At 50.6% G+C, this 20,387-nt stretch overlaps 1 protein-coding gene across 7 annotated transcripts; it reads right to left on the reverse strand.

Moving 5' to 3' along the window:
• On the reverse strand, nucleotides 1–20,313 carry evla (Enah/Vasp-like a). Of its 7 annotated transcripts, none has more exons than XM_029138459.3 (14): nucleotides 19,864–20,313; nucleotides 8,846–9,014; nucleotides 8,593–8,773; nucleotides 5,696–5,753; nucleotides 5,469–5,521; nucleotides 3,774–4,712; nucleotides 2,879–3,132; nucleotides 2,636–2,751; nucleotides 2,449–2,476; nucleotides 2,031–2,073; nucleotides 1,835–1,895; nucleotides 1,672–1,729; nucleotides 1,484–1,541; nucleotides 1–1,400 (listed from the first exon to the last, which is right to left on the reverse strand). In XM_029138459.3, exons 1-14 carry the CDS (start codon nucleotides 19,866–19,868, stop codon nucleotides 1,363–1,365), a joined length of 2,061 nt encoding a protein of 686 aa, XP_028994292.1. In that variant the 5' UTR covers nucleotides 19,869–20,313; the 3' UTR covers nucleotides 1–1,362. The 7 variants fall into 7 exon arrangements, with proteins under 7 accessions (XP_028994292.1, XP_028994291.1, XP_028994290.1 ...); XM_029138458.3 differs by lacking the exon at nucleotides 19,864–20,313 and adding an exon at nucleotides 16,980–17,875; XM_029138457.3 differs by lacking the exon at nucleotides 19,864–20,313 and adding an exon at nucleotides 14,242–14,543.
• Nucleotides 20,314–20,387: the final 74 nt, after the last annotated feature.

The following is a 20,387-nucleotide window of genomic DNA, read 5'->3' on the forward strand; positions in this document are numbered from 1 at the left end:
TTTCCTTTGTTTGAATGAATTTACTTCCAGCTTTTTAAAATCAGAACGTAGTTGAGAGCAGACAGAGTGGATAGAATGCAACAATCGATTTTCAACCAAATCCTTCTTGCAAAGACACACTTAGCTACCATCACAAGGACCTACAGTACCTTTCAATTTCTGCACATTCTTAACTAGGTAAGATTTGCATATTGCCAGAGCAACCCTCTTCATTTTTCTCAAATTACTTCTTCCATCATCAACATTTCATATAGAGAAAGGGGGATCCTCATGGAAACAAACCACTATGATAAATGTACCACCGTTTCAATACTTTAAAACCAAATGAAAATCTAATCAATACAGACAAGGGGGGGATTCGTGCATACTTTGGAGGATCACAAAGAATAGAACGTCTAATGGAAAGTACAGTTGTATTATATCTAAGTAAGACCTGGTGGCACATTTACAGCTATGGGCCTGTTTTGTGATTGATCCCCAAACTTCAGTAATCTCACACATCTGAAGGTAGAAAAAAGCTTTGCCTCAGTCACACTGGAGTTGTAGAAGTGTGGTCTGTGCTATCCGACTACATTTCCCTCATTCGTAATACATTATGCTTTGAATATGGGTGGGAAGAGGTATTTTTAAATGTCTAATTATGGTTCAGACGTTAAGATTTATCTCTGGAGAGCAATTTTTAGACACAACGCCAGTATGAACAAGGTTATGATAAAAGCCTGTTTTTTTGTTTTTAAATAAGCCAGTTAGGGGCAGGTGAGTCTGCAGCACCATTCTGCCCGCATTGTGCTTGTTGTCATCAAATATTTAGGGATAAACCAAACAAAAATAATAGAAAATATAAAAGGCTGACATAAACGATGTGCAAGATTCCGTTCTCCTTCTATAATATCAATAAAATACTCATTGTCGTCAACAGCATCATCATTATTACCACAGGTTTTAAATAATAAAACAGTAAAAACTTAGAAAACAAAAATATTTTATTCTTAAGACTTGGACTGAACAAAGAACAAAGAGTTGCAACACTGGGCTGACTGAGTCTATAGGTGCACAGAGAGGACCACAACACCAAATGTTCATCCGTCCCGTCATTCTTCCTTCATCCTCTGTTTAGTTCATCAGTCATTTCATCCTTCCTTATCCATCCTGCTCCTCTTCCATATAAACACGTTCTCTCTCATTGGGTTTGCTGTCCAGCAGACTCAAATGTTGGCACAACGTCTCTGCAACGTGCATCACGTCATTGTGAGGTCACAGAAACATTGGGGGAACATTGCCTAGTCCTCTCGTCTGTGCATCTGTGTGTCCATCCGCCTCCAGCTCCTCTCTCACTCTCCTCCTGCTGTTGCTCAGATGAGATTAAGATGTACTGATTCTGCTGATTTCTTGTCTGATGGCTGCGAGAAACACAATGCAATCAAACAATCAAAACTGTCGATCTTTTGATGTTATAAATAGCGTGTGTCCGAGCTGCGCTTACCGTAAATTATTTCGTCCTTCACCTTATGCAACTCACGCACAACTTCATCCAAAATCTCCTGCAAGACAAGACGTGCATGTGTTTATTTCAGATTTATAAAACAGTGTGTAAAAAATGATGCAGTCCACAATATTCATGAAAAGTCATAAAATGATTTGTGTAATAAAACTGAAAAAAATCCCACCAACCTGTTTCATCCTGTCAAACTCTGTGTCCGATTCACTAGTGCTGCCAATGGGTCTCACTCTGAAACACAAACATTGTCCTGAATGTGGTGCTTTAATATCTACAGTATATTAAATGCTGCTTCATATTTAAGGCACACACTCCCTCCACCCTCCATCTGCACACCTGGACACAAGTGAGGACTTCTCTGCAGAGTTGGATCGTTCCCATGGTTTCTTTACAGCATCTGGCAAAATGAAAAAGAACATTTTATATAAAACCATGAACTTTGACCCAGTATATCCAGGAAAAAAACAACACTATAGTAGTGGCAGTTTTATGATGCATTCCATGTGGTGCAATAATCTGGGTTACTCTTTACCTGTTGAGTTCTGCTGACTTGGCCCTCGGCCGCTAGAGTCATCCTGCAGGTGAAGGTGAAAGAAGAAACCGTGCAAACAGTGCAAACCAGAAAATGGTAAAATTATCAAACAGATGAAAAGTTATAATTAAGAGAAGTAAGTGACTGATTTTATTTGAGTTCGGTGAGACTGATGCTGATATGTTGAAACTCACTGATTAATATGCTATATATTACATAGTATAGTTTTTAGGTTTACTTCAGCTCATCTATAAAACCACCAGCTTCTTGTCCACATGATGAATGTTTCCTTAAAGCTGCTTCTTTCAGCGTTTATAACATACTGTATGCACGTAGTATCAGTCTTCTCTCTCTCAAATGTCATTGGTGAAACAAACACCACAAGTCTAAAACGACTTCTTCAGGGCACAACACTTACCTCATCAGGTTTCTCCGAAGCTTTTCGCCTGTGACAAACAGTGACACACAGAGAGTTAAATAAGATAACTGCAAATTCAGATTGAGATTAAAACGGTAAACGTTTTAAACGGTGGCGTTTAGGCTTTTTGCTGCGCCCTTGTTTCACTGCATGGCTCATTGTAGTGAAGGTGAGGGCTGTGTTGTACCTGCGGGCTAGCAAGGCATTCATCTCCTGCATCAGTCCCTCCCCACCACCGCCGCTGCCGCCACTGGACCGGTTGGAGTCACTTTTGCCACCGGATCCAGGGGGGCTGCTTTCATCCTGATGAGCACATTTGAACAGGGTTCACACTGTTCCAACAGGAGCGTATGGACTGAAGGTGTCCCTTGTTGACTTTCTGATAAGCCAACATAAAACCAGAAGTAGCACATTTGCACCAGAGACCCACCCTGTGCACTTTGCGCAGCTTGGCTCCAGCCAGCGCAGCGGCCAGTCCTGACGGTTGATGCTGGACCCCGGGTGGCCCCCCAGGGGGCCCTCCACCAGTGGGCAGTGGGGGGGGCATGGGCGGGGGTACCGCCATGGGGGGTGGAGGGCCCGGCGGAGGTGGGGGGGCTGGCGGTCCAGCCATAGATGCTGGAGCTGCAGCCATGGGAGGCGCCACAGACAGCATAGAGGGGTGACCTGCAGAGGCGGGGGGGCCTGGGGGGGGGCAGATGTTAAGACTGGTTAAAGGGGGGTTGACCTTTCAGCCCCTTAGACTGACTGAACACCAGGAGTCAGGAATGAGAGGTTACACATTCTCACCAAATAACAAACAACTGGTTAGTGGGAATGATCATGGAAATTATTCCAGACTGACAAGGGTCAAATGAATAAATATTATTAAATATTTAATATTAAGACAGGAATTAGCTCTAATCTGCTCTATAGTTGAAGACATGTGTAATGAACAGCGTCTCTTAATATCACTAGGCCTGCGAATGTAAAGTATCCTACTGGTTGAGCTTTCCTAGCTGCTCTACATGATGTCCGGTGACTGTGTAAACTAATAACACTCTCGCTTTTTTCTCACAGGGCGACACAGGTCAGGCACCGGGGACGCACACAGTCCTGAGAAGAGGTTCAATCACGCAGCACAAGTGACAACACCTGTGTGGGTGGATGTGTGTAAATGACACATGTCCTGGGGCAGCAATACGAGTACCTACCCGTATTGCACACACACACACACACACACACACACACACACACACACACACACACACACACACACACACACACACACACGTAACATCCCTCTGCTGAGAGACTACCTCCTCCTCTTTCCTCCTCATACTTACTGCTGTTGGACATGGGGACCTGCTGGGGGACTGGGGAGGGGGTCTTCTTGGGCGAGCCCCCGTCAGACATGGAAGTGTAAGAGGGGGGCGAGGAAGAGGAAGTGGTGACGGGGGGCGGGGCCTGCTGGTGGTACACCTGTTGCTGCTGTGGCTGCTGCTGGTGCTGGTGCTGCTGCTGAGGGTGGAAGGTGGACGGGTACTGGGCCTGGTGGCTGGGGCCGGGCCCCGGCCCTGTCTGAGCTGCCAGAGGAGGCAGGGGAATGGCCTCGCAGTACTGCGGGGTGAGCGGCAGGTGCTGGGAGTGGGGAGAGTAGGAGTCGTCTGGCTGACTGGCACCGGCACCGGCACCGGCGTGAGGGTGGGGCTGGTGCTGAGGGTACTGGTGAGGGCCCATGGCGGCGCTCGTGTCAAGAGGCGGGGGCTTCATCCTAGGGTTCAGGGGGGGGAGTGGGTGCGCCACGGGCAGGACGGGCTGTGGAGGCAGACCCTGCTTCACAGGCATGGCCATCATGACCGGAGGGGAGGCGGAAGGGGGCAACTGGGCGTACATTTGCTGCAAATGAGAGGCAGACCAGGTGCCGTGTTTGGGGGGGAGCATCATTTCCTGCTGCTGCTGCTGCTGAAGGTGCAGGTGGCGGGCTGCGGTGGGAGGAGACAGAGGGATCTGACGGACCTGTCGGCCCTGGGTGGTCACTCCCGCCTGGACTGGGGAAAAGGCAGACGCCAGCGAGGTGGAGAGCTGGGAGGAGAGCTGGGCCTTGTCCCTAGCGGCCCCTGCCTCTTTCTCCTGAGAGGGAGAGGAGGCGGAGGAGGGGGGGGAGGAAGAGGCCACACGGACGTAGGAGGGCGGCAGTGTGCTAGCTCTGTACTGTCTGTACTCAGGAGGGGTGTCTGGGTGGGTGGGATTGGAGGAGACTTTATATTGGAGGGTGGAAACGACTGTGATGGGCAAAGAGAGAAGGACAGAGAGAGAGAGAGAGGGAGGAAGAGGAGATGCAGACGAAGAGGACGACGAAGGAGGGCAACAAACAAAGGAAAACAGAAAAGAGAAAAACGTGAGAAGAATGAAAAGCAACCAACTGAGCAACCGAGCAAGTAAAAGAAAATGAGCAAATCAGGAGCAATCCAAAAAACAGAAGCCAATCGCAAATAAGAAAGAATCAAAATATCGTAAAAAGAACAAGCAGCAAAAATGCAACATGACTGAGCCATGATCAGAAAGCATGTGGCATCCCCCCGCCCCAACAGCAGCTGGAAGAAAGAGATGGCAGGAGAGCATGTTGCAGGGACAGAGCTGCTAGCGACGCCGCTGACAGCGGGGACACGGGGCGATGTTTAAGTCTGCACGCGACTTGAACATTGGCGCTCGCACACAGACCGGGGAGCGGCGGTTGAACAGTGACACAAACCACACGGGGGGGGGGGGGGGGGGGGGGGGGGGCCTGCCCTCGGGGGCCCAACCTGGATGATTTATCAATGATGAAACCAGCTGTTTGCTTCTGCGAGGCCTCGACGTCCCTCATTAACACAACAGCGCGGAGCAAATATTCATTTACGGGCTCCTCTGTTGACGCTGCGGCCTCCTGTTTGTGTAGCTAGGACACGTAGCCGCGGGGGGCGAGCGGACGCGCGCGTCGCGGAGCGGAGCGCGGCTGTTTGTGGAGCCGGGCGCGGCCGTGTTTGCTGAAGCCTCACCTGATCCCGACGTGCGTCGCTCCCGCTCTTTGTGCGCCTGCATCTCCATCATCCTGTGAGGCGCAAGGAGGTCACTGCTTTTACAAACGCCATCGACATTAGTGTCTGGTTTTAGCTAAGCATCACCAGATCCCTGTTAAAACACCTACAGTGGTTCTCTCTAAGGACATGTATTCATTTATTACTAATTATCTGATATCTCCTGGTTTTGTGCCGCCTGCACGTACCTCCGCTGCGCCTCGCTCTCCTCTGAGGAAGGACCATTTTGGCGCTGGACGACTGGACCTGGAAGGAGGAAGAGGACACCTTGGATAACTGGACCTACCTACAATACATTCACTGCACACTGTACGTTAAAATCCACCACGATTTAACCATAATAGATTATATAAGATAATATTAAAGATAATAATTTCACAGCCAGTGAAAACAATCACATTGTTTTAAATACTGCATGTTACAGCCCTAAAAAGGGCTGAACTAAACAAACAACTCTTGCTTTTTGACATTTGCAGAGAGCAGGTGTGAGCCTCGCTCCCGTCTGGACACTGAATATCCTAAATGTTTCATGTTGTGTAAAAACACGGCCGGCAGCGTGTGCAGGAAGCGAGGCCGTGTTTACAGACAGCAGGACCCACAGCACCGCTTGCTGTGGGTTCGGCCCGGGGGTCCGACAAGCTGCTTATGGTGCCAATCGCTCCACGTGCTGCCAAACCGCAGGAACTTCTAAAGTAAAGCAAAAAGGGGAAGTGGAATGATGCGTCTAACGACGGCGCCCCGGCACAGAACGCACAGAACCCGCGGGTGATATTTCGGTTCCGTGCCTCCTGAGCGCATGGGTGAGGGGAGGGTCCACTGGGAGCAGCTGCCTGAAGCCGGGCCCGCGCTGCGGATGGAAGCGGCCGGGTCCCATTCAGCAGCTCGTACACAGACTCAAACAGCTGTGTGCTGTTTAAAATAACACTACCCCCGAGTGACGTAGTGATTACTGTCATCAAGCAGCAAGAGAGCGACGCTGGCAAAATGCGGGTTTCACTTGCTCTTAACGACTCACTTGACCTGACTTCAGATTGTACGTAAGCACAGAATATGAGCCTTTGTCTCCAGTGAGTGATTGAGACGCTGGGACGAAGCTGATCAGTGTTTTCACACTTTAACAAATCCAAACGCGGCCACAAAGGCATCCGTTAGGACGACGGAGCCACAGACACAGCAAAAACACCAGGGGCTGAGCCGGAGCTCTTCATTAAGCCCTCTGCAAACACTAATGAGGCGGATGCGGAGGAGAGCGCCGGCTCCCGTGTCGCTCTGTGCTCTCTATGTATCCAGGCGCGCAGCTGGGTGTGTGTGCGTTCCTGCGGCTGACATAAAGGCTGGTATAGGAGCCGAGCGGTTGCCATGGTGAAGTTTAGGGAGAAACAGGAAGCCCAGGGGACGGGGGAGCCTGACCAGACTTGTAAGCATCTAACAGGAGCTCAGGGACCGGCATGTGTTTATGTGTTGATCTGTCCTAATGGAACAGTCAATTATTTCTCCTAATTGGTTTAAACAAATGTGGTTTATCACATTTGTTTAAAGGGCACAAGTTCTGGTGTTTATTGTTTCTTGAATATAAATAAACCTACAGGACAAGTTTTTTTTTAACAGAAAGCATAAAATAAATGCAAATTCTAAACAATTAAAAAACATTAAAAGCAGAACCTTTGCTTCTAAAGTCTTCAACTATAAAGACAGAAGGTTCCACCGTCACATTCGGTTCTTTTGTAAATACTGGCAAATTTCTAATTTTGAAGCAAGTTGTAAATATTAATAATTAGTGTTTCTTCATCTCCTTTTGCTGTTTGTTGCAGGTAGAAGAGAAATAATGTTCCATTTAATCACTAAGCATTATATAATTCACAAAAGGTGCAAATTTAGGCCGACATTGCTTGAAACAGCTGATACTGCGGCTACGGGACATTAGCAGCATGACGCACTGTTATCTCTCCGTTTGTCACAGTGAGAAAATGGCTGAAGCTCAACTGCCCACCATTTGCTAAGCAGCCTGTTACCATGGAAAACACGCTCAACCGGCGGACGTCTAGCCGTCCAGCACAACACTTACTGAGGGTGATGATGGCGGAGGAAACCCGTCTCAGGACGCCAGGAGAGATCTCTGGCGTCAACATCCTCAGAGTCCCCTGATGTACCAATAAAAGTCCTTCTGAGTCACACTAAGGCACAAATAGGATTTCTCTCAACAGCGGACTGCGTAAACAACGCGGTGGCGTTCCGACGGGTCAAAAGGCAGCGCCTGTCAACAGAGACGCCTTTTTCCGCGCATGACGAGCCCCACGATCCCAAAAAAAGGAGCAGAGTGGGGAGACGACATCAAGACTCCATATGGGATATTTTTGCCACCAATAGGCGAGTCACAAGGAAGGGATGGGATGACAAATATGCTCTCTCAGTGCCCCCACACACTCAGCTTATAAGTAGCTCGTAACCAGAGCTGGTCATAAGCTACGTAGTAAACTAAGAGTAGGTGTGAGATCAACTACTAATAGAGTTCATGGTTCCTGATGATTCATTTGCTGCCTGGGTATTAAAACTGTTTAAAAAAACTACAGTTAAAACGACTTTGCTTTTATGTCTGTAATTATGCTGCTTCTCTGTCAAACAGAGGAGTCTGTTTGTGCAGCCGTAGCACAACGACGATAATTTGAGTAGGTACAGCCTGGCGTTTACTAGTCCTGAGGCGCGTCGTGTTTCCGATGCCTTTTCACCTCCCGGCCTCTATTTGTGCCTGTCTCCCTGGCATCCGCTAACAGTTGTGTAATGAATGCGGTAATAAAACGGAATATTCGCTGCAGAATTACACACAAAGAAACTCACAGTCTGCAGCCAAACAGCTGCCCGATACAGAGGTTCAATTGAGGAGTGTGGCTGCAGTACATATGGTTGACCAGCAGAGGGGGCTACCGCTCAGTTTAGTGGTTCACCTTCATAGCACTGGAACCTACTTAAAGTATTTTATTATTTTGTATGTAACATTTCTCTATATTACATTCTCTCAATGTAATATGACTAAGAACATTTACTGCATAATAATAAAAAGAAATAATACGACATCTTAAGTCCGTACCTCCGCTGTCAGGAGAGCTGAGGACGTTGAGGGCGAACAGCATGGCGTTGGAGAAGGTGGTGGCCTCCTCTTTACTGGCGAAGTTCAGCCCATACACCTGGCGGGCGTCACGCCACTGGTGGAAGGTCGGCGTGGCCTGGTTGTACTTCAGCCCCTTCACTATGGAGTAGTTGATCACCACCTTTAAGGAGCACAAACAGGCACGTGACACGTGTGCACCTCACGCCGCCGCCGCCGTCCGAGCGCCTCTCACCTGCTGGTCCTGCAGTTTGACGCCCACCACCCTGAAGGTGTTGTTGGCAGTGTTGTGGTAGATGTTGATGCGGCTGAAGCCCTGCTGCCCCGGCTTGATGGGCACCCACTTCTTGCTGGCGTCGTCGTAGACCATGACGGAGGCCCGCGCCTGGCAGATGCTCTGTTCACTGGAGGACGAAGGAGGCAGAAGAAGGTGAACGATCCACGCATTTCTCACAAGCCGTTAAGGCTTGTGAGAAACGCCAATGAGTTTATTGTGGAAAAATGCGACGCTAGAAGAGAAGCCACACATCAAAGCACAGAGCAGCTCAGCGGTTTAACCTCAGTGTGTCATGTTTTAGATTTGAATTACAGAGCTGCTTCGTACACAGGCTTCGCTGAACTTCACAGAGTTGACCAGAATAGTGTAAATGCGACAGCAGTCAATAAATCAAAGGCCGTGACACACAAGTGCCGTGTAATTAGCTGCTTGGTGACGAGCGGGCCACACCTTTGGGCAGTCGCCGCCTTAGGAACAACACGCCGCCGCAGAAGGAATACGGCGACATGTGCAGACTGTGAAGATGACGAGGTACAAAAACAAAAAGCCCTCGACCGGAACCTCACCCTGCTCAATTCCCCTTTGCCTCTATTGCAACGAGGCATCGTCACAGCATGAAGATGCTTACAGCCATCAGCATTATGTATTATAAAGAAGACAGGTGGACTTGTAAATTGGCCAGTGCATGAGGAGCTGTGCCTCGCTGCCAAGGCCCTGGAGGATGCCGTTAACATTAAAATGCCAGTTGCCCCCGGCAACCTTTCCTTCCATGTGATGCTCAGCGTGACACCTGAGGGACCCCCCAGCGAACACGCGGCTCAGCCTCAGTGGGACTCCGCTCACCTTCCTGGCATCTTCCTCTCTCCAGCTCCTCCTGTGGCCGCTGAAACAGCCTCAAATAACCCAGCCCTGAGTCACATCAGCTGTGGACGGGGAGCGACAAATGTAAAGGTGGGTGATTAAAAATGAAGAAGCTGAAGCGCACGGCAGCGGCGCTGCTACAGAAGACGCCCTCACAGCCCGTTCACAGCCCGTTCCCAGCTGAAACCATCCTCCCTCGCTCAGACCCCCATCACCCCCCACTGCGCGGCCGCGTCACGTCAACGCGGGGCAGCGGCGCCTCGAACACGTGAAAACACCGCATCCACGACACTGACGGACGGCGTCCATGTCAGACCACAGATCCGCGCACGAGTGGATGTCGCAAGCCGTGACCACAGCGAGGAGATGCCGACGGCTGGAAAATGCTTTCGCAACAGACATCCAAACAGGAACTAGGAGTCAAACAGGAAGCACATCTGCCATTAACGCGAGCAGATGTGAACGCAAGGTTCCTCAAACCCCGACCTGAGCTTCAGATGCTACTTTTCAGACAGAACTGGCACAGACGCAGTTTGTCCTTGGCCACGTTCATCCTTACATAACTAGAAAAACACAACCGAGTAACGCGTGTCCTTCTCGCTAGAAAATAATAATCCATTTCACCGCTGATAAGGCCGACAGGAGCCCACAGCGATCTGAGGAGCTCAGCGTCTCTGCGTTTAACGAGACGCCTCTTTGCAGCGCAAAGTGAGTTAAAGCAGCTCTTTAATCACATATCAGCCTCTTCTCCCCACTTCAGAGACCCCACAGACCACCGGAGTCTGAGAAAAGAGGAGGGGGGGGCTGCTTCTCTCTGATGGATCCTCTTACAAAAACAGGCCCTATTTCTGGAGCAGTTTGGGCCAGAGGGATGGAGCGACCCAAGCCCGATGCTCACGCTTTCAGTTCCTCAAGCTTTTGTCTACGCCGTCTTTCTAACGGTGGGTTGTTCAGCCAGCGCATCACGGGAGAGAGAGGAGAGAACAGAGGAGGACGGAGGGCTCGCTCCTGGCCTCCTCCTCCTCCTCCTCCTCCTCCTCCTGGCCCAGAGCTTCACGGAGCGGCTCGGGCTAATTCCAGTGAAAGAAACAGTTCTGTAAATGTGTGTGTGTGTGTATGTGTGTGTGTGTGTGTGTGTGTGTGTGTGTGTGTAGAGTGTGAAGAGTGTGAAGAGTCTGTGAGGTCAGTGGGCTCACAAGGTCACATGACAAAGAGGAGGACAAGGCACAATAGGGCACATGATAGCGGCTACGACATCACAGCTGCATCTACAGACTTACAGAAGCTTTTTTTTTAGCCATGTTGTTCATTTTAGTTCGAGCTTGATGGTTTGTTTAGGGCTGAAGGTGAATGAAAGGCAGGAAACTCCATAACAGGAGTTTTTTAATTTGCAGCAGGACCAACATTTTGAAAATGAGATTATTATTATTATAAATAAAGGCACACTGTACCTTCCCCACATCACACTGACAGACGAGAGAATGAAGGGTTGACATTTTAAGTCCTTTGAGGCGCTGAGGTCCAGAAAAGGTTTAGAGGAGAATACGTTTGCAGTTAAAGACGTGTACTGTGAATCTGAAATACCCGTCTGTTTCTTTCCTGGAAAAAGGGATCAAGTTGACTTGATTTGGCGAACAGCTCCCGTCTCAGCACTTCACCTTGTTTTTGCTGGAGGGAGCGCATTTCTCGGAGGAGGCTCAATAATATGCGGCTCAAAAGGCCGACGGCGGAGGACGACTGGGGCTGAGAGGGAAGCGAGGCTGAAGCTGAAGAGGAGCCACGTTCCCACAAACAAGAGCACGTCGTGCACACGTGGCTGGAAGCAGCACTGAGCTGTGAGGGAGCGGCCGGGCGCCTCCTCTCTGGGCCCGAGCTTCTGGTATCAGGGCTATTAGCTTTTGTTGCCGGGGTAATTGTTCCATCGTGTTGGTTCACAGTAGAAAGCACCCGAACGGACCCGAACGCACGGGCAGCGGCTCACGTGCGCTCGGCCTTTGTGTCGGTGATAAAAACCAAGCGTTAAAGGGATGTGCAGCATCAGCACAGGCGTCAGAGCAGGGATGCAGAAGCCGTGTCTGACAGATTCTCCTTAAACATCCCGGGGGTGTTTAGAGTCACAGTCACTGTGAGTCAATCCTGCTAATCAATTCATTTAATGCTAATTAGGCGGTTAAAAAATGCTAACCTCAGGTACGCTGAGCTGGGAGGAAAAAAGGGGATCCTGAGAGGCTTCCTGTGCAGCAGAGTGATAATTGCAGAGTTTTATGAATCCCTGGTTGGTGCTGTAGCTAATAGAGACACACAGGCCTTTTAGTTCAGTGCATGGGATGCTTAGTTAAAGAGCAGCATCCTCAACCGGACTGTTTACGCTAGAAGATCATGATCCAAAACTCCAAATAACAAAAAGCTAAGGTTGAGACACAGTGGAAAAAACCCCAAAGCTCAGCTCCATGTTGTTCTGTGCTGCAGAGAACAGGAATCCATAATTACACACCCACACATGGAACATTATGGAGCCCATACTGTACGTGTAAAGGTCAGGGCAACAGAAACATACCTTACACATGGGGCTCAGTTACTGTGGACAGAAGGCCGAGGCCGGTCTGACTGGCTGGATTAGAGGCAGAGCCTGGCAGGTCGTCATTACCGCGGCGCAGTCTTAAATCTAAATTAACCAGGACTTAACCGTCGCACAGGACCTCTAATCTGCTCCGCGGGGAAAGTGCAGCGCGGCGAAGGAGGAGAGGAACTAAAAACGGCACGCGGCAACTGTACGGCTGAGAACCAGCTGGAAGCCCGATCGGCGCGGCCGTAGAAGCAGAACAGCAGAAACAGTCAGCGAGCGAAGCGAAAGTCTGCGTGAGGCTGTTGTAGCTGCTGTGACTGAGTCACTGCTGCTGCAGACGGCTCGCTTTCACAGCCGCCATGATTAAAACCACAATAATGAGGATTTAAAAGATTTTCTAACTAAGCTTAATTGCAAATATATCTCCATCTCTTGCATCACGATTCCACCGACAGGACTCTTCATTTAACCCCTTCCCTGCCGATACCCAAATACATTGAAAGGCTGCGAACAAGGACAACAATTAGGAGTTGAAGAAAAATCGAGGGAGGGGGAGAGAGAGAGAGCGGCGGGCTGCAGCCCTAATGGCATTAATGCAAACTGCAATAATGTGCTTATGTTCTTAGCTACATGTCCTGGTTGCTGTGTGCAAAAATCTCCATCTCCAGCCGCGATGCATCAGTCGCATATTAGCAGCGGATGCCTGACCTATATTTTGCACTTCTTGCCTCTGTGATTTGCATTGTTACAAAGCCCTGCAGCCGACGCTAATGTGTGTACCGACTGCTACAAACGGCTGCGATCACAGATTCTCCTGTACAAACTGACTAGTGCTGAGTGAGGAGGTTCCCTTACAGCTGCTTGCACTGAAATCTATTAATACATCATATATAAAACATTTGATATGATATTAAAACACGTTAACTGCCGAGCAGTTTATGAAACCTACTTTATGCCTGGAAGACGTTTAGATATATTCAGGATTTCGTTATTAGGAAAGTAGTATTACGTTTTTTGCAGTAAGAAGAAGTGAAGCTCTGAAACCCTGTGTCCTACATTCTCAATGGTTCAGGTCAGTATTAAGCAGCGGATGTAATTACTGTACTCATAAAACCGCTTTGTTCCTTATTTTAATCCCCCCCCCTCTTCTTCCTCCACCCTCATCACAACAAGACAGCCAAAAAAGCCGTTTGATCCAACACTTCTCATCTGGGACAGAGGCGACCAAAGCTCCCTCCCTCCCTCCTTCATCCCTTCCCAGAGAGAGAGAGAGAGAGAGAGAGAGAGAGAGAGAGGGCATTGGCCTGAAATGCTGCCGTTTTAGCCAGCAGCCATGGCGTCTTCACTACTTGTGTGAATTAAACATGTGCGGAGCTCCTACACGTACGTCTCTGCTCTATGTGAGGCTGCAGAGTCTTCAGAGTGAAGGCGATGCTCGGCGTGGTGTTCACACAGCGAGGTCTCCGGCAAAAGCGCTGCTTCGACAGAAAAGATGCAGCCGCGCAGGAAGAGGAGGAGGAGGAGGGGCATCGGAAAAGATCAAAGCTAAACTGGGACTTTTACAGCGTCTCATACACAAACGATACTAACGAAGTCCTGTGTTGTCTGCAGTTATTGTTAATCAAATGAGCGATGAACACAATAACTCGAAGGGCTCTGATTGAGATTACAGAGTGGCATTTTAGCTCCGATTAAAATCTGTCCGTCTGTTCTGCTGGAGCATCACAGCACACGGCGTTCGGAGCGTCGGAACCCGACGAACAGGAATCAGGCACAAGCTGCGTTAATTACATCACGGATCACACGCGTTGCTTTCAGTTCAGCTGCTGCTTGTGACATTTAAGCATCTACCACTCATCTACGCTGACACACACACACACACACACACACACACACACACACACACACACTGGGTGTCTGTACAAACCTGGCAGTGATGTGGCTGTAAAACAACCCTGAGTCACTAACGCTCTGAGGGATGCAGTAACGCAGCACTTGGAGCCGATGTATGTCCATGTTGGTGAACAGAGAAACAACAGCGGCCGTTTATGACACCAACTCGTCCTCTCGCTGCTCCATCGCCATGAAACTATAACTCATCAAAAGCACTTTAATCCTGCTGCCCCGACAGCCGCACAAACGCTCCACGGAAAAATATCCTCTTAAAAACGAAATGAGATTCAAAATATATCTCTAAGATTAAAATTCAGCGTGGCTCCGTCCACTCGGCGGCAAAGAGGCGAGTGGCGGCCGGACTGTGAGCGGTGGAGCCAACGTCCAGCCTGTTGTCTGACTGCATAATAGATGAGCATGTGGACGCGCGTGTCATTGAACCTCTCCACTATTGTCACGCTGGTAACAGAGGGGAGATTACCTCACATCATCATCCAGCTTCCTCCCCCATCCACACACGCTAATACCGGGCAAACGTTCATGTTCAAGTACAGTGTATGTATGTGGGGGGTGGGGGGTTGATGCTGCCCCCCCCTCTACTCCAGCCTGCTGTTGTTTTAAGCAGAGGCTACAGTACATTAACAATCACCCGATTGATTGGGATGTCCTCTGCAGCAGAGGACAGATGTAGTGTGTGTGTGTGTGTGTGTGTGTGTGTGTGTGTGTGTGTGTGTGTGTGTGTGTGTGTGTGTGTGTGTGTGTGTTTCTCCTCCTTTGCCCCACAGGAGGGACAGTTTGGAAGTCATCAGCCCAATCGCTGGCTGGACGGACGCTGTCCAAAGTGGAGCACGTGTCATTCCTCAGAGTCAGGATGACACGAGACAGTGGCGGAAAGCCGACTCCTCGTGTTTGGGTTAAATTCTGCTCCAAAAACATAAGGACACCAGCTCGTTCCAGTGTTCATTAGCCTGTAGCCTCTACTAGCATGTGGGGAAATCAGCTGGTCTGTATTACTTACAAACTAATACATCTAATAAGAGACTGTGCTGGACGGTGGACCGGTCCTGTTTGACGCTGCCTCTGATCCAGACAGATGGAAGAACGGTTCAGGCGAGCGCTTGGTCCTAAACCAAAGCGTGGTAAATATTTAAAAGTTGACCCCATTATGATGCCAGAAGCACAGATAAAAGGCCAAATCACACTATTTATCATTTTATGAGAAGAGGTAAATGGTTTTGGGTAGTATATATAGATATGTTGGATTTTTCCAATCAAAGCCTGAAATGAAAACATGTTTTCGTGAAATACAAGCTCTGACTCAGCCTCTCACACACATGCACCATCCCCGGACCTCCGGCGCATGACAACATACAGCGCTGTGACCTCTGACCTCTCCGGTTCAGCGCCCTCCCCCTGCTAGCTGACCTCGCGTGTTGTGCTGATAGTCACACCGCTGACGGGCTGCGGCCGGGCTCGGCTGAACCTCGGGTTCACGCCGGCGCCGTGCCAAGCGCCGGCGCCGCCGGCCCGTCTGTGGCTCCAGCTGGAGGCCGGGCCGCTGCCGTGACAGGTCAGGCAAATGTTAACGAGCTCTGCGACCGGCGACACTTCCTGTTCGCTAGCGTCCATAATAATGATAGCAGGTCACAGTGAACCGCTCCGCTGATGCGATCCTCCCGTTTCCAGGCCTCAGGGCCAGAATCACAGCTTTTTAGACCAGCGTAGAGTGAAGATGCACATGAGGAATCATGTGAGAGTCAAATCAGACGCCAGGTGAGCGTGTGAGAAGATAATGAGGTGGTCGTAACTTAGATTAAACCGTCACACTGACTCAAAGCGGCATCGTCTATTCAGTCCACACCTCTACGGATGCCAAGCGCCCCTCAGGCTCACAAACAGTACAATATGGACAGAAATCCCCCTTTCTTTGCCTCCCTTCCCCCACGCCTCCTCCTCCGTCCTCCTCTGTCACTAATCCTGATCCTTAAAGGGAAACCACGTCCGCTTGGAGAGGAGCGCTTTTTGTGACATGACAGAGTGAACATTAGCCCGTCCACCTCCCGCTCCCCAGCCATTGCTTTAGCCACGTTAGCGCCGCTACTAGCGCGTCATAAATAATGAACATACTGTGAGAGAGAAGCCGGGAGCGTCTCTCTACTGTACTTTACTGTGATTACTAGAGTGCACGTGGCCGAGCGTGAACCACTGATGGTATCGCTTCTGGCCCACATCTGTACTCAACCTTCAATAAATAATCTGGTGAAGCCTTATTATACTGTACAGACACTCTATCTGGCTGTTAGTCCCACTCATTCAGCCTCTCTCTCTCTCTTTTACACACAAAGCGGAGCGAGCGAGAGCAGCTGAGAGGCCACGCTGACAGAAAGCGCGTTCCTTCGTCCCAGGAAAAGACCGAGCCAATGACAGGCTGCGAACGGGCGACCAATCGGGCCTCTCCGCTAACAGCTGGCTGCACGGAAAACACAGACAGAGGAGTGGAAAGACGGAGACGGGGCCGGAAAAGTCAGCGACTCCTGGAGGAGACGCTCCTCTGCCGTTTTTTCCCCTTGCTCCCGTTTCAAGTCTGACGTCGGACACACTTCGGAGACGCGTTCAAATACGGGTTTCGCCGCGCATACACGCCGTGTGAGGAACCGAGCAGATTCTGCGGTCTGAAGGTTGAGCCAAGCTTTAAACAGAAACACCAGAGCTCCAACAACCAGCTCCAGAGGAGAGAGAGAGAGGAGAAATGAGGAGGGAGCGCTGCCTTACCCGAAGTCGTCCAGCGAATACATGATCCTGGAGCAAAGGGATGAGAGCAGGAGCGAGAAGGTAGATTATGGAGGACAGGGGGAAGCGTCAGCCTGAGAGGAGCGCGCGGTACACATGGGGGTCCGAGGATGACGCAGACTCCAGCATTCCCCCCCTCACATCCTGCGAAAAACGCCTTTTTACGAGACGAGGGGGAAGGAAAATCCACGGCTCCACCAGAGCAGACCCACGAGACGGAGACGGAGGAGAGAGTAGGAGGGACGGAAGGAGCGAGAGATGAGGAGTGTTGCGACAGAGCGAGGGAATGCGAGCGAGCGAGAGAGCGAGAGAGAGAGAGAGAGAGCGAGCGAGCATGTGACCAGGGCAGACCAGTCATCTCCTTTGTGCCGCTGCTCAACCTTCAAGGAATCATTTCCATCCAATGGAGCGGTTGGAAACGTTCTTGCTCTTTGCTCTTCGTTAGTCAACAGCAGGAGCTGCAGGAACGCGTCTCCATTCGTTTTACACTCTCGCGACTGTGGTCCATCTGGCAAAGGCCGCTAAGCTCCTCTGCCGCCGAGCCGCGGCGCCGGACGCGAGCGCGGGCCGATTATGAGGCTTTACGGCACGAACGGGGAAAGCAGCGAGCTGCAGGGTTGGGCGGTGCCTGCGATGTGTCAGCAGCATCACACCTCCTCCACGCTTCACAGCGGGAGTCACACGTTCATCTCTACACACTGAAAAAAAAAAGCAGCTACGACCACAAATCTCCAATTCGGACTCGGAACACGGGACAGACTTCCACTGATCTGATGTCTGCTCTTTGTGTTTCTTGGCCGAAGCGACTTTCTTCTGTTTGCTCTTCTAAGTATTGGTTGCTTTGCCAGAATCCATGCACGGATGCCTCACACATGCTCATCTGAACAGCGGATGCAGTTAGTGAGAGCATCGTAAGAGCTTTCATGGTTTTTGACCAGCGATTAGAAGAATATGGAAATAAAAAGGTCGGTGCTTGTTTAGTCTATCACAATACCTTTCCTTTTGCCTGACTGTATAACCCAGAAATCTAATATTATCCCAATAACATGTCAGTGAGGACCTGGAGGATGGAGGTGTTGAGGCTGTGTCGACGCTGACTCGCGCGGAGCTGCTCTCAGATCAGCATTACGACGCATAACTCAGCGTTTCACCTTCCACTCGCTGCCCTTCTTCATTCTACCTTCACTATGAGTCACCACAACAAGCGCTTCACAAATCACCCTGCATTTATAGAACGGGCCCGACGCCTCTGCCACTGTTTCTCCTCCAACCTCTCTCTCTCTCACACGCACGAACGGGCGTTCAAAAGCCACCACAATCCAACCAATCAAACGCCGGCAGCCAGTCAGACAATAGAGTTGTCTCCTAATGAAACCACTAAGTTTAAAGGACTAAAAATAACCCCACGCACACGCGTGTGACTGAACACGGCCGTGCACATACATAATTGGACATGCGCCCTTACATAAATGCTGCAATGGAAGCGCTGATGCTGAACAAATTATCTCATTGAATTAAATGTCCCTTTTATTTCGCCCCCTGTGAACGAAAAGCCAGGTCGTCTTGTTTTCTGCAGATTTGAGTAAAAAAGAAAAATGAGAGAGAGAGCGTGAGAGAGAGAGAGAGAGAGAGAGAGAGAGAGAGAGAGAGATTTGCCTCAAGCAGAAAACAAACAAAACAGGAGAAGAGTTTTACAGGAGAGAGGAAACAGTGTTCATCCAAGTGGAGTGGACATCATGAATCTTACATGTTTATGGTCTAACACCAGAACCAGTTCTGCTACTGGCCCCAAGTTGCACAGAGTTAAAGGAAATAGGCAAATTATTTGGAATCAGCATATGTTACATAAAACAGCACCCTTTACAGGATTTCCAGATGTCAGGTCGTCTGCGGCTCCTTTCTCATGAAATAATGAGACAAATGAAAGTAGAGGTCCGACGCCAGACGGAGCAGACAAACACTGGTGGACCCACGTTGAACTGGAAATCTGAAGGGCCAGACTGCAGCTACAGGAACATGGAGGAGTCGAACTACAGGCAGCGGGAGGAAATAGAAAAGGAGCGTTTCATAAATAGACCGGAGTACAGAGCTTCTGCTGCCGGAGGAGGCGACGCGGCCCCGGTGCGTTTGGCATAGCGACACAGGCCGAGGGGAAATGATCCCTGAAAGCCCACACATATAAAGGGGATTTTAGCAGGAGACGCATCCGTCTATAGGCTGAGTGCCGGCATGTGCGGCTCTGCCACGGACCGGGCTTATAGGTGCATGTGTGGAGGGGGGCAGGGGGCTCTGATAACCTGCCTGGCAACCACCAGAATAAACACCCCCTCCTCCCCCTCCTCCGGTGCCTATAAGAGCCCTCATTGATCCAATGTAAAGCCCCGCACACTGGCATCAGTCACATTCGACATAAGCAGCGCTTTTAATTCACCAGATGCGACGTTACGGAGAAACGCGTGATGCTGTCGTTTCCATGGCAACATTAGCCGGACTTAAATCCGGTGGGCAACGCGCAGGGCGGGTCCGGCGGCGACAGCAGAGGACTAATATAATAGACAAAAAAAATCCCCAGACCGACAGAAACGACTCGCCTTCCATAGCATGAAGGTAAAGCGAACGCTAGCGGGCGTCTATGAGGAGCCGAGGCCGGCGCGTGGGCCAGTGGATGCTCCAAATATAGTCCAACGCGTAAAATTAGCCACGAAACACACCCAGCGCGCACATCACTCAGCGCAGCGATAGCTGATGCGTATTTAAAACGGACAAACGAATAGATGCAGGCGGAGGCTGGAGGCAGAGGGCTGCGTGTCGCTGCGCATCTGTCATGACGCGTCAAGCGGAGCGCGTGGCGCCGGCCGCCGCTTACCTCATTTTCCCCTCTTTTTTCCCCGCGCGCGGAGCCGATGGGCGCCGACGCGGCCGGCGAACGGGACCGACGGTCCGCTTGTGAGTTCAGTCCCGGGGGCCGGATCCGGTCCGCTCGTGTCCGCACGCGCGTCGCTTCTGTTGGGCGTCTGTAGAAATATCACAGGCGGATGACGACGAGTCGTGTTGGCGACACGCTAGGCGACGATCCGCGCGTTTTCTGCCGGCCGCTTTGTGCTCCGTCGTCTCTGCTCAAGTCCATGTCCAGCCGGGGCTCGTCGTCGGTGGGGGGGGGGGGACGGTGGTGGGTGGTCGTCGGCCGCCGCTTCCTTCACGCCATCGTTTCTTCCCATTCGGCGCGGTTCGGCGGAGGCGGAGAGGTTGTTCGGACAAAACGCTAGCGCGGCGTGCGAAGGAAGAAAGGGGGGAGAGGGGGGAGGAAACCGGCTCAACGCTGCCCACCTGCGGGGAAGACGCACACGTGCAGCCCAGCGAAGCCCCCCCGTCTCCGGCCCCACGCCCCCA

The sequence above is a fragment of the Betta splendens genome, chromosome 22, assembly GCF_900634795.4.
Source record: "Betta splendens chromosome 22, fBetSpl5.4, whole genome shotgun sequence".
In the NCBI taxonomy this organism is placed as follows: domain Eukaryota; kingdom Metazoa; phylum Chordata; class Actinopteri; order Anabantiformes; family Osphronemidae; genus Betta; species Betta splendens.

Bases quoted from the DNA above. Each gene is read 5' to 3' on its own strand.
- evla (XM_041069140.2), bottom strand. From the start codon at position 9,621: ATGTTAACGGCATCCTCCAGGGCCTTGGCAGCGAGGCACAGCTCCTCA. The intron at 8,774-8,845 runs GTGAGAGGCGCT...TGCTCCTTAAAG, and splicing joins TCAAACTGCAGGACCAGCAG to GTGGTGATCAACTACTCCAT. The intron at 2,074-2,448 runs GTAAGTGTTGTG...CTTCACCTGCAG, and splicing joins CTTCGGAGAAACCTGATGAG to GATGACTCTAGCGGCCGAGG.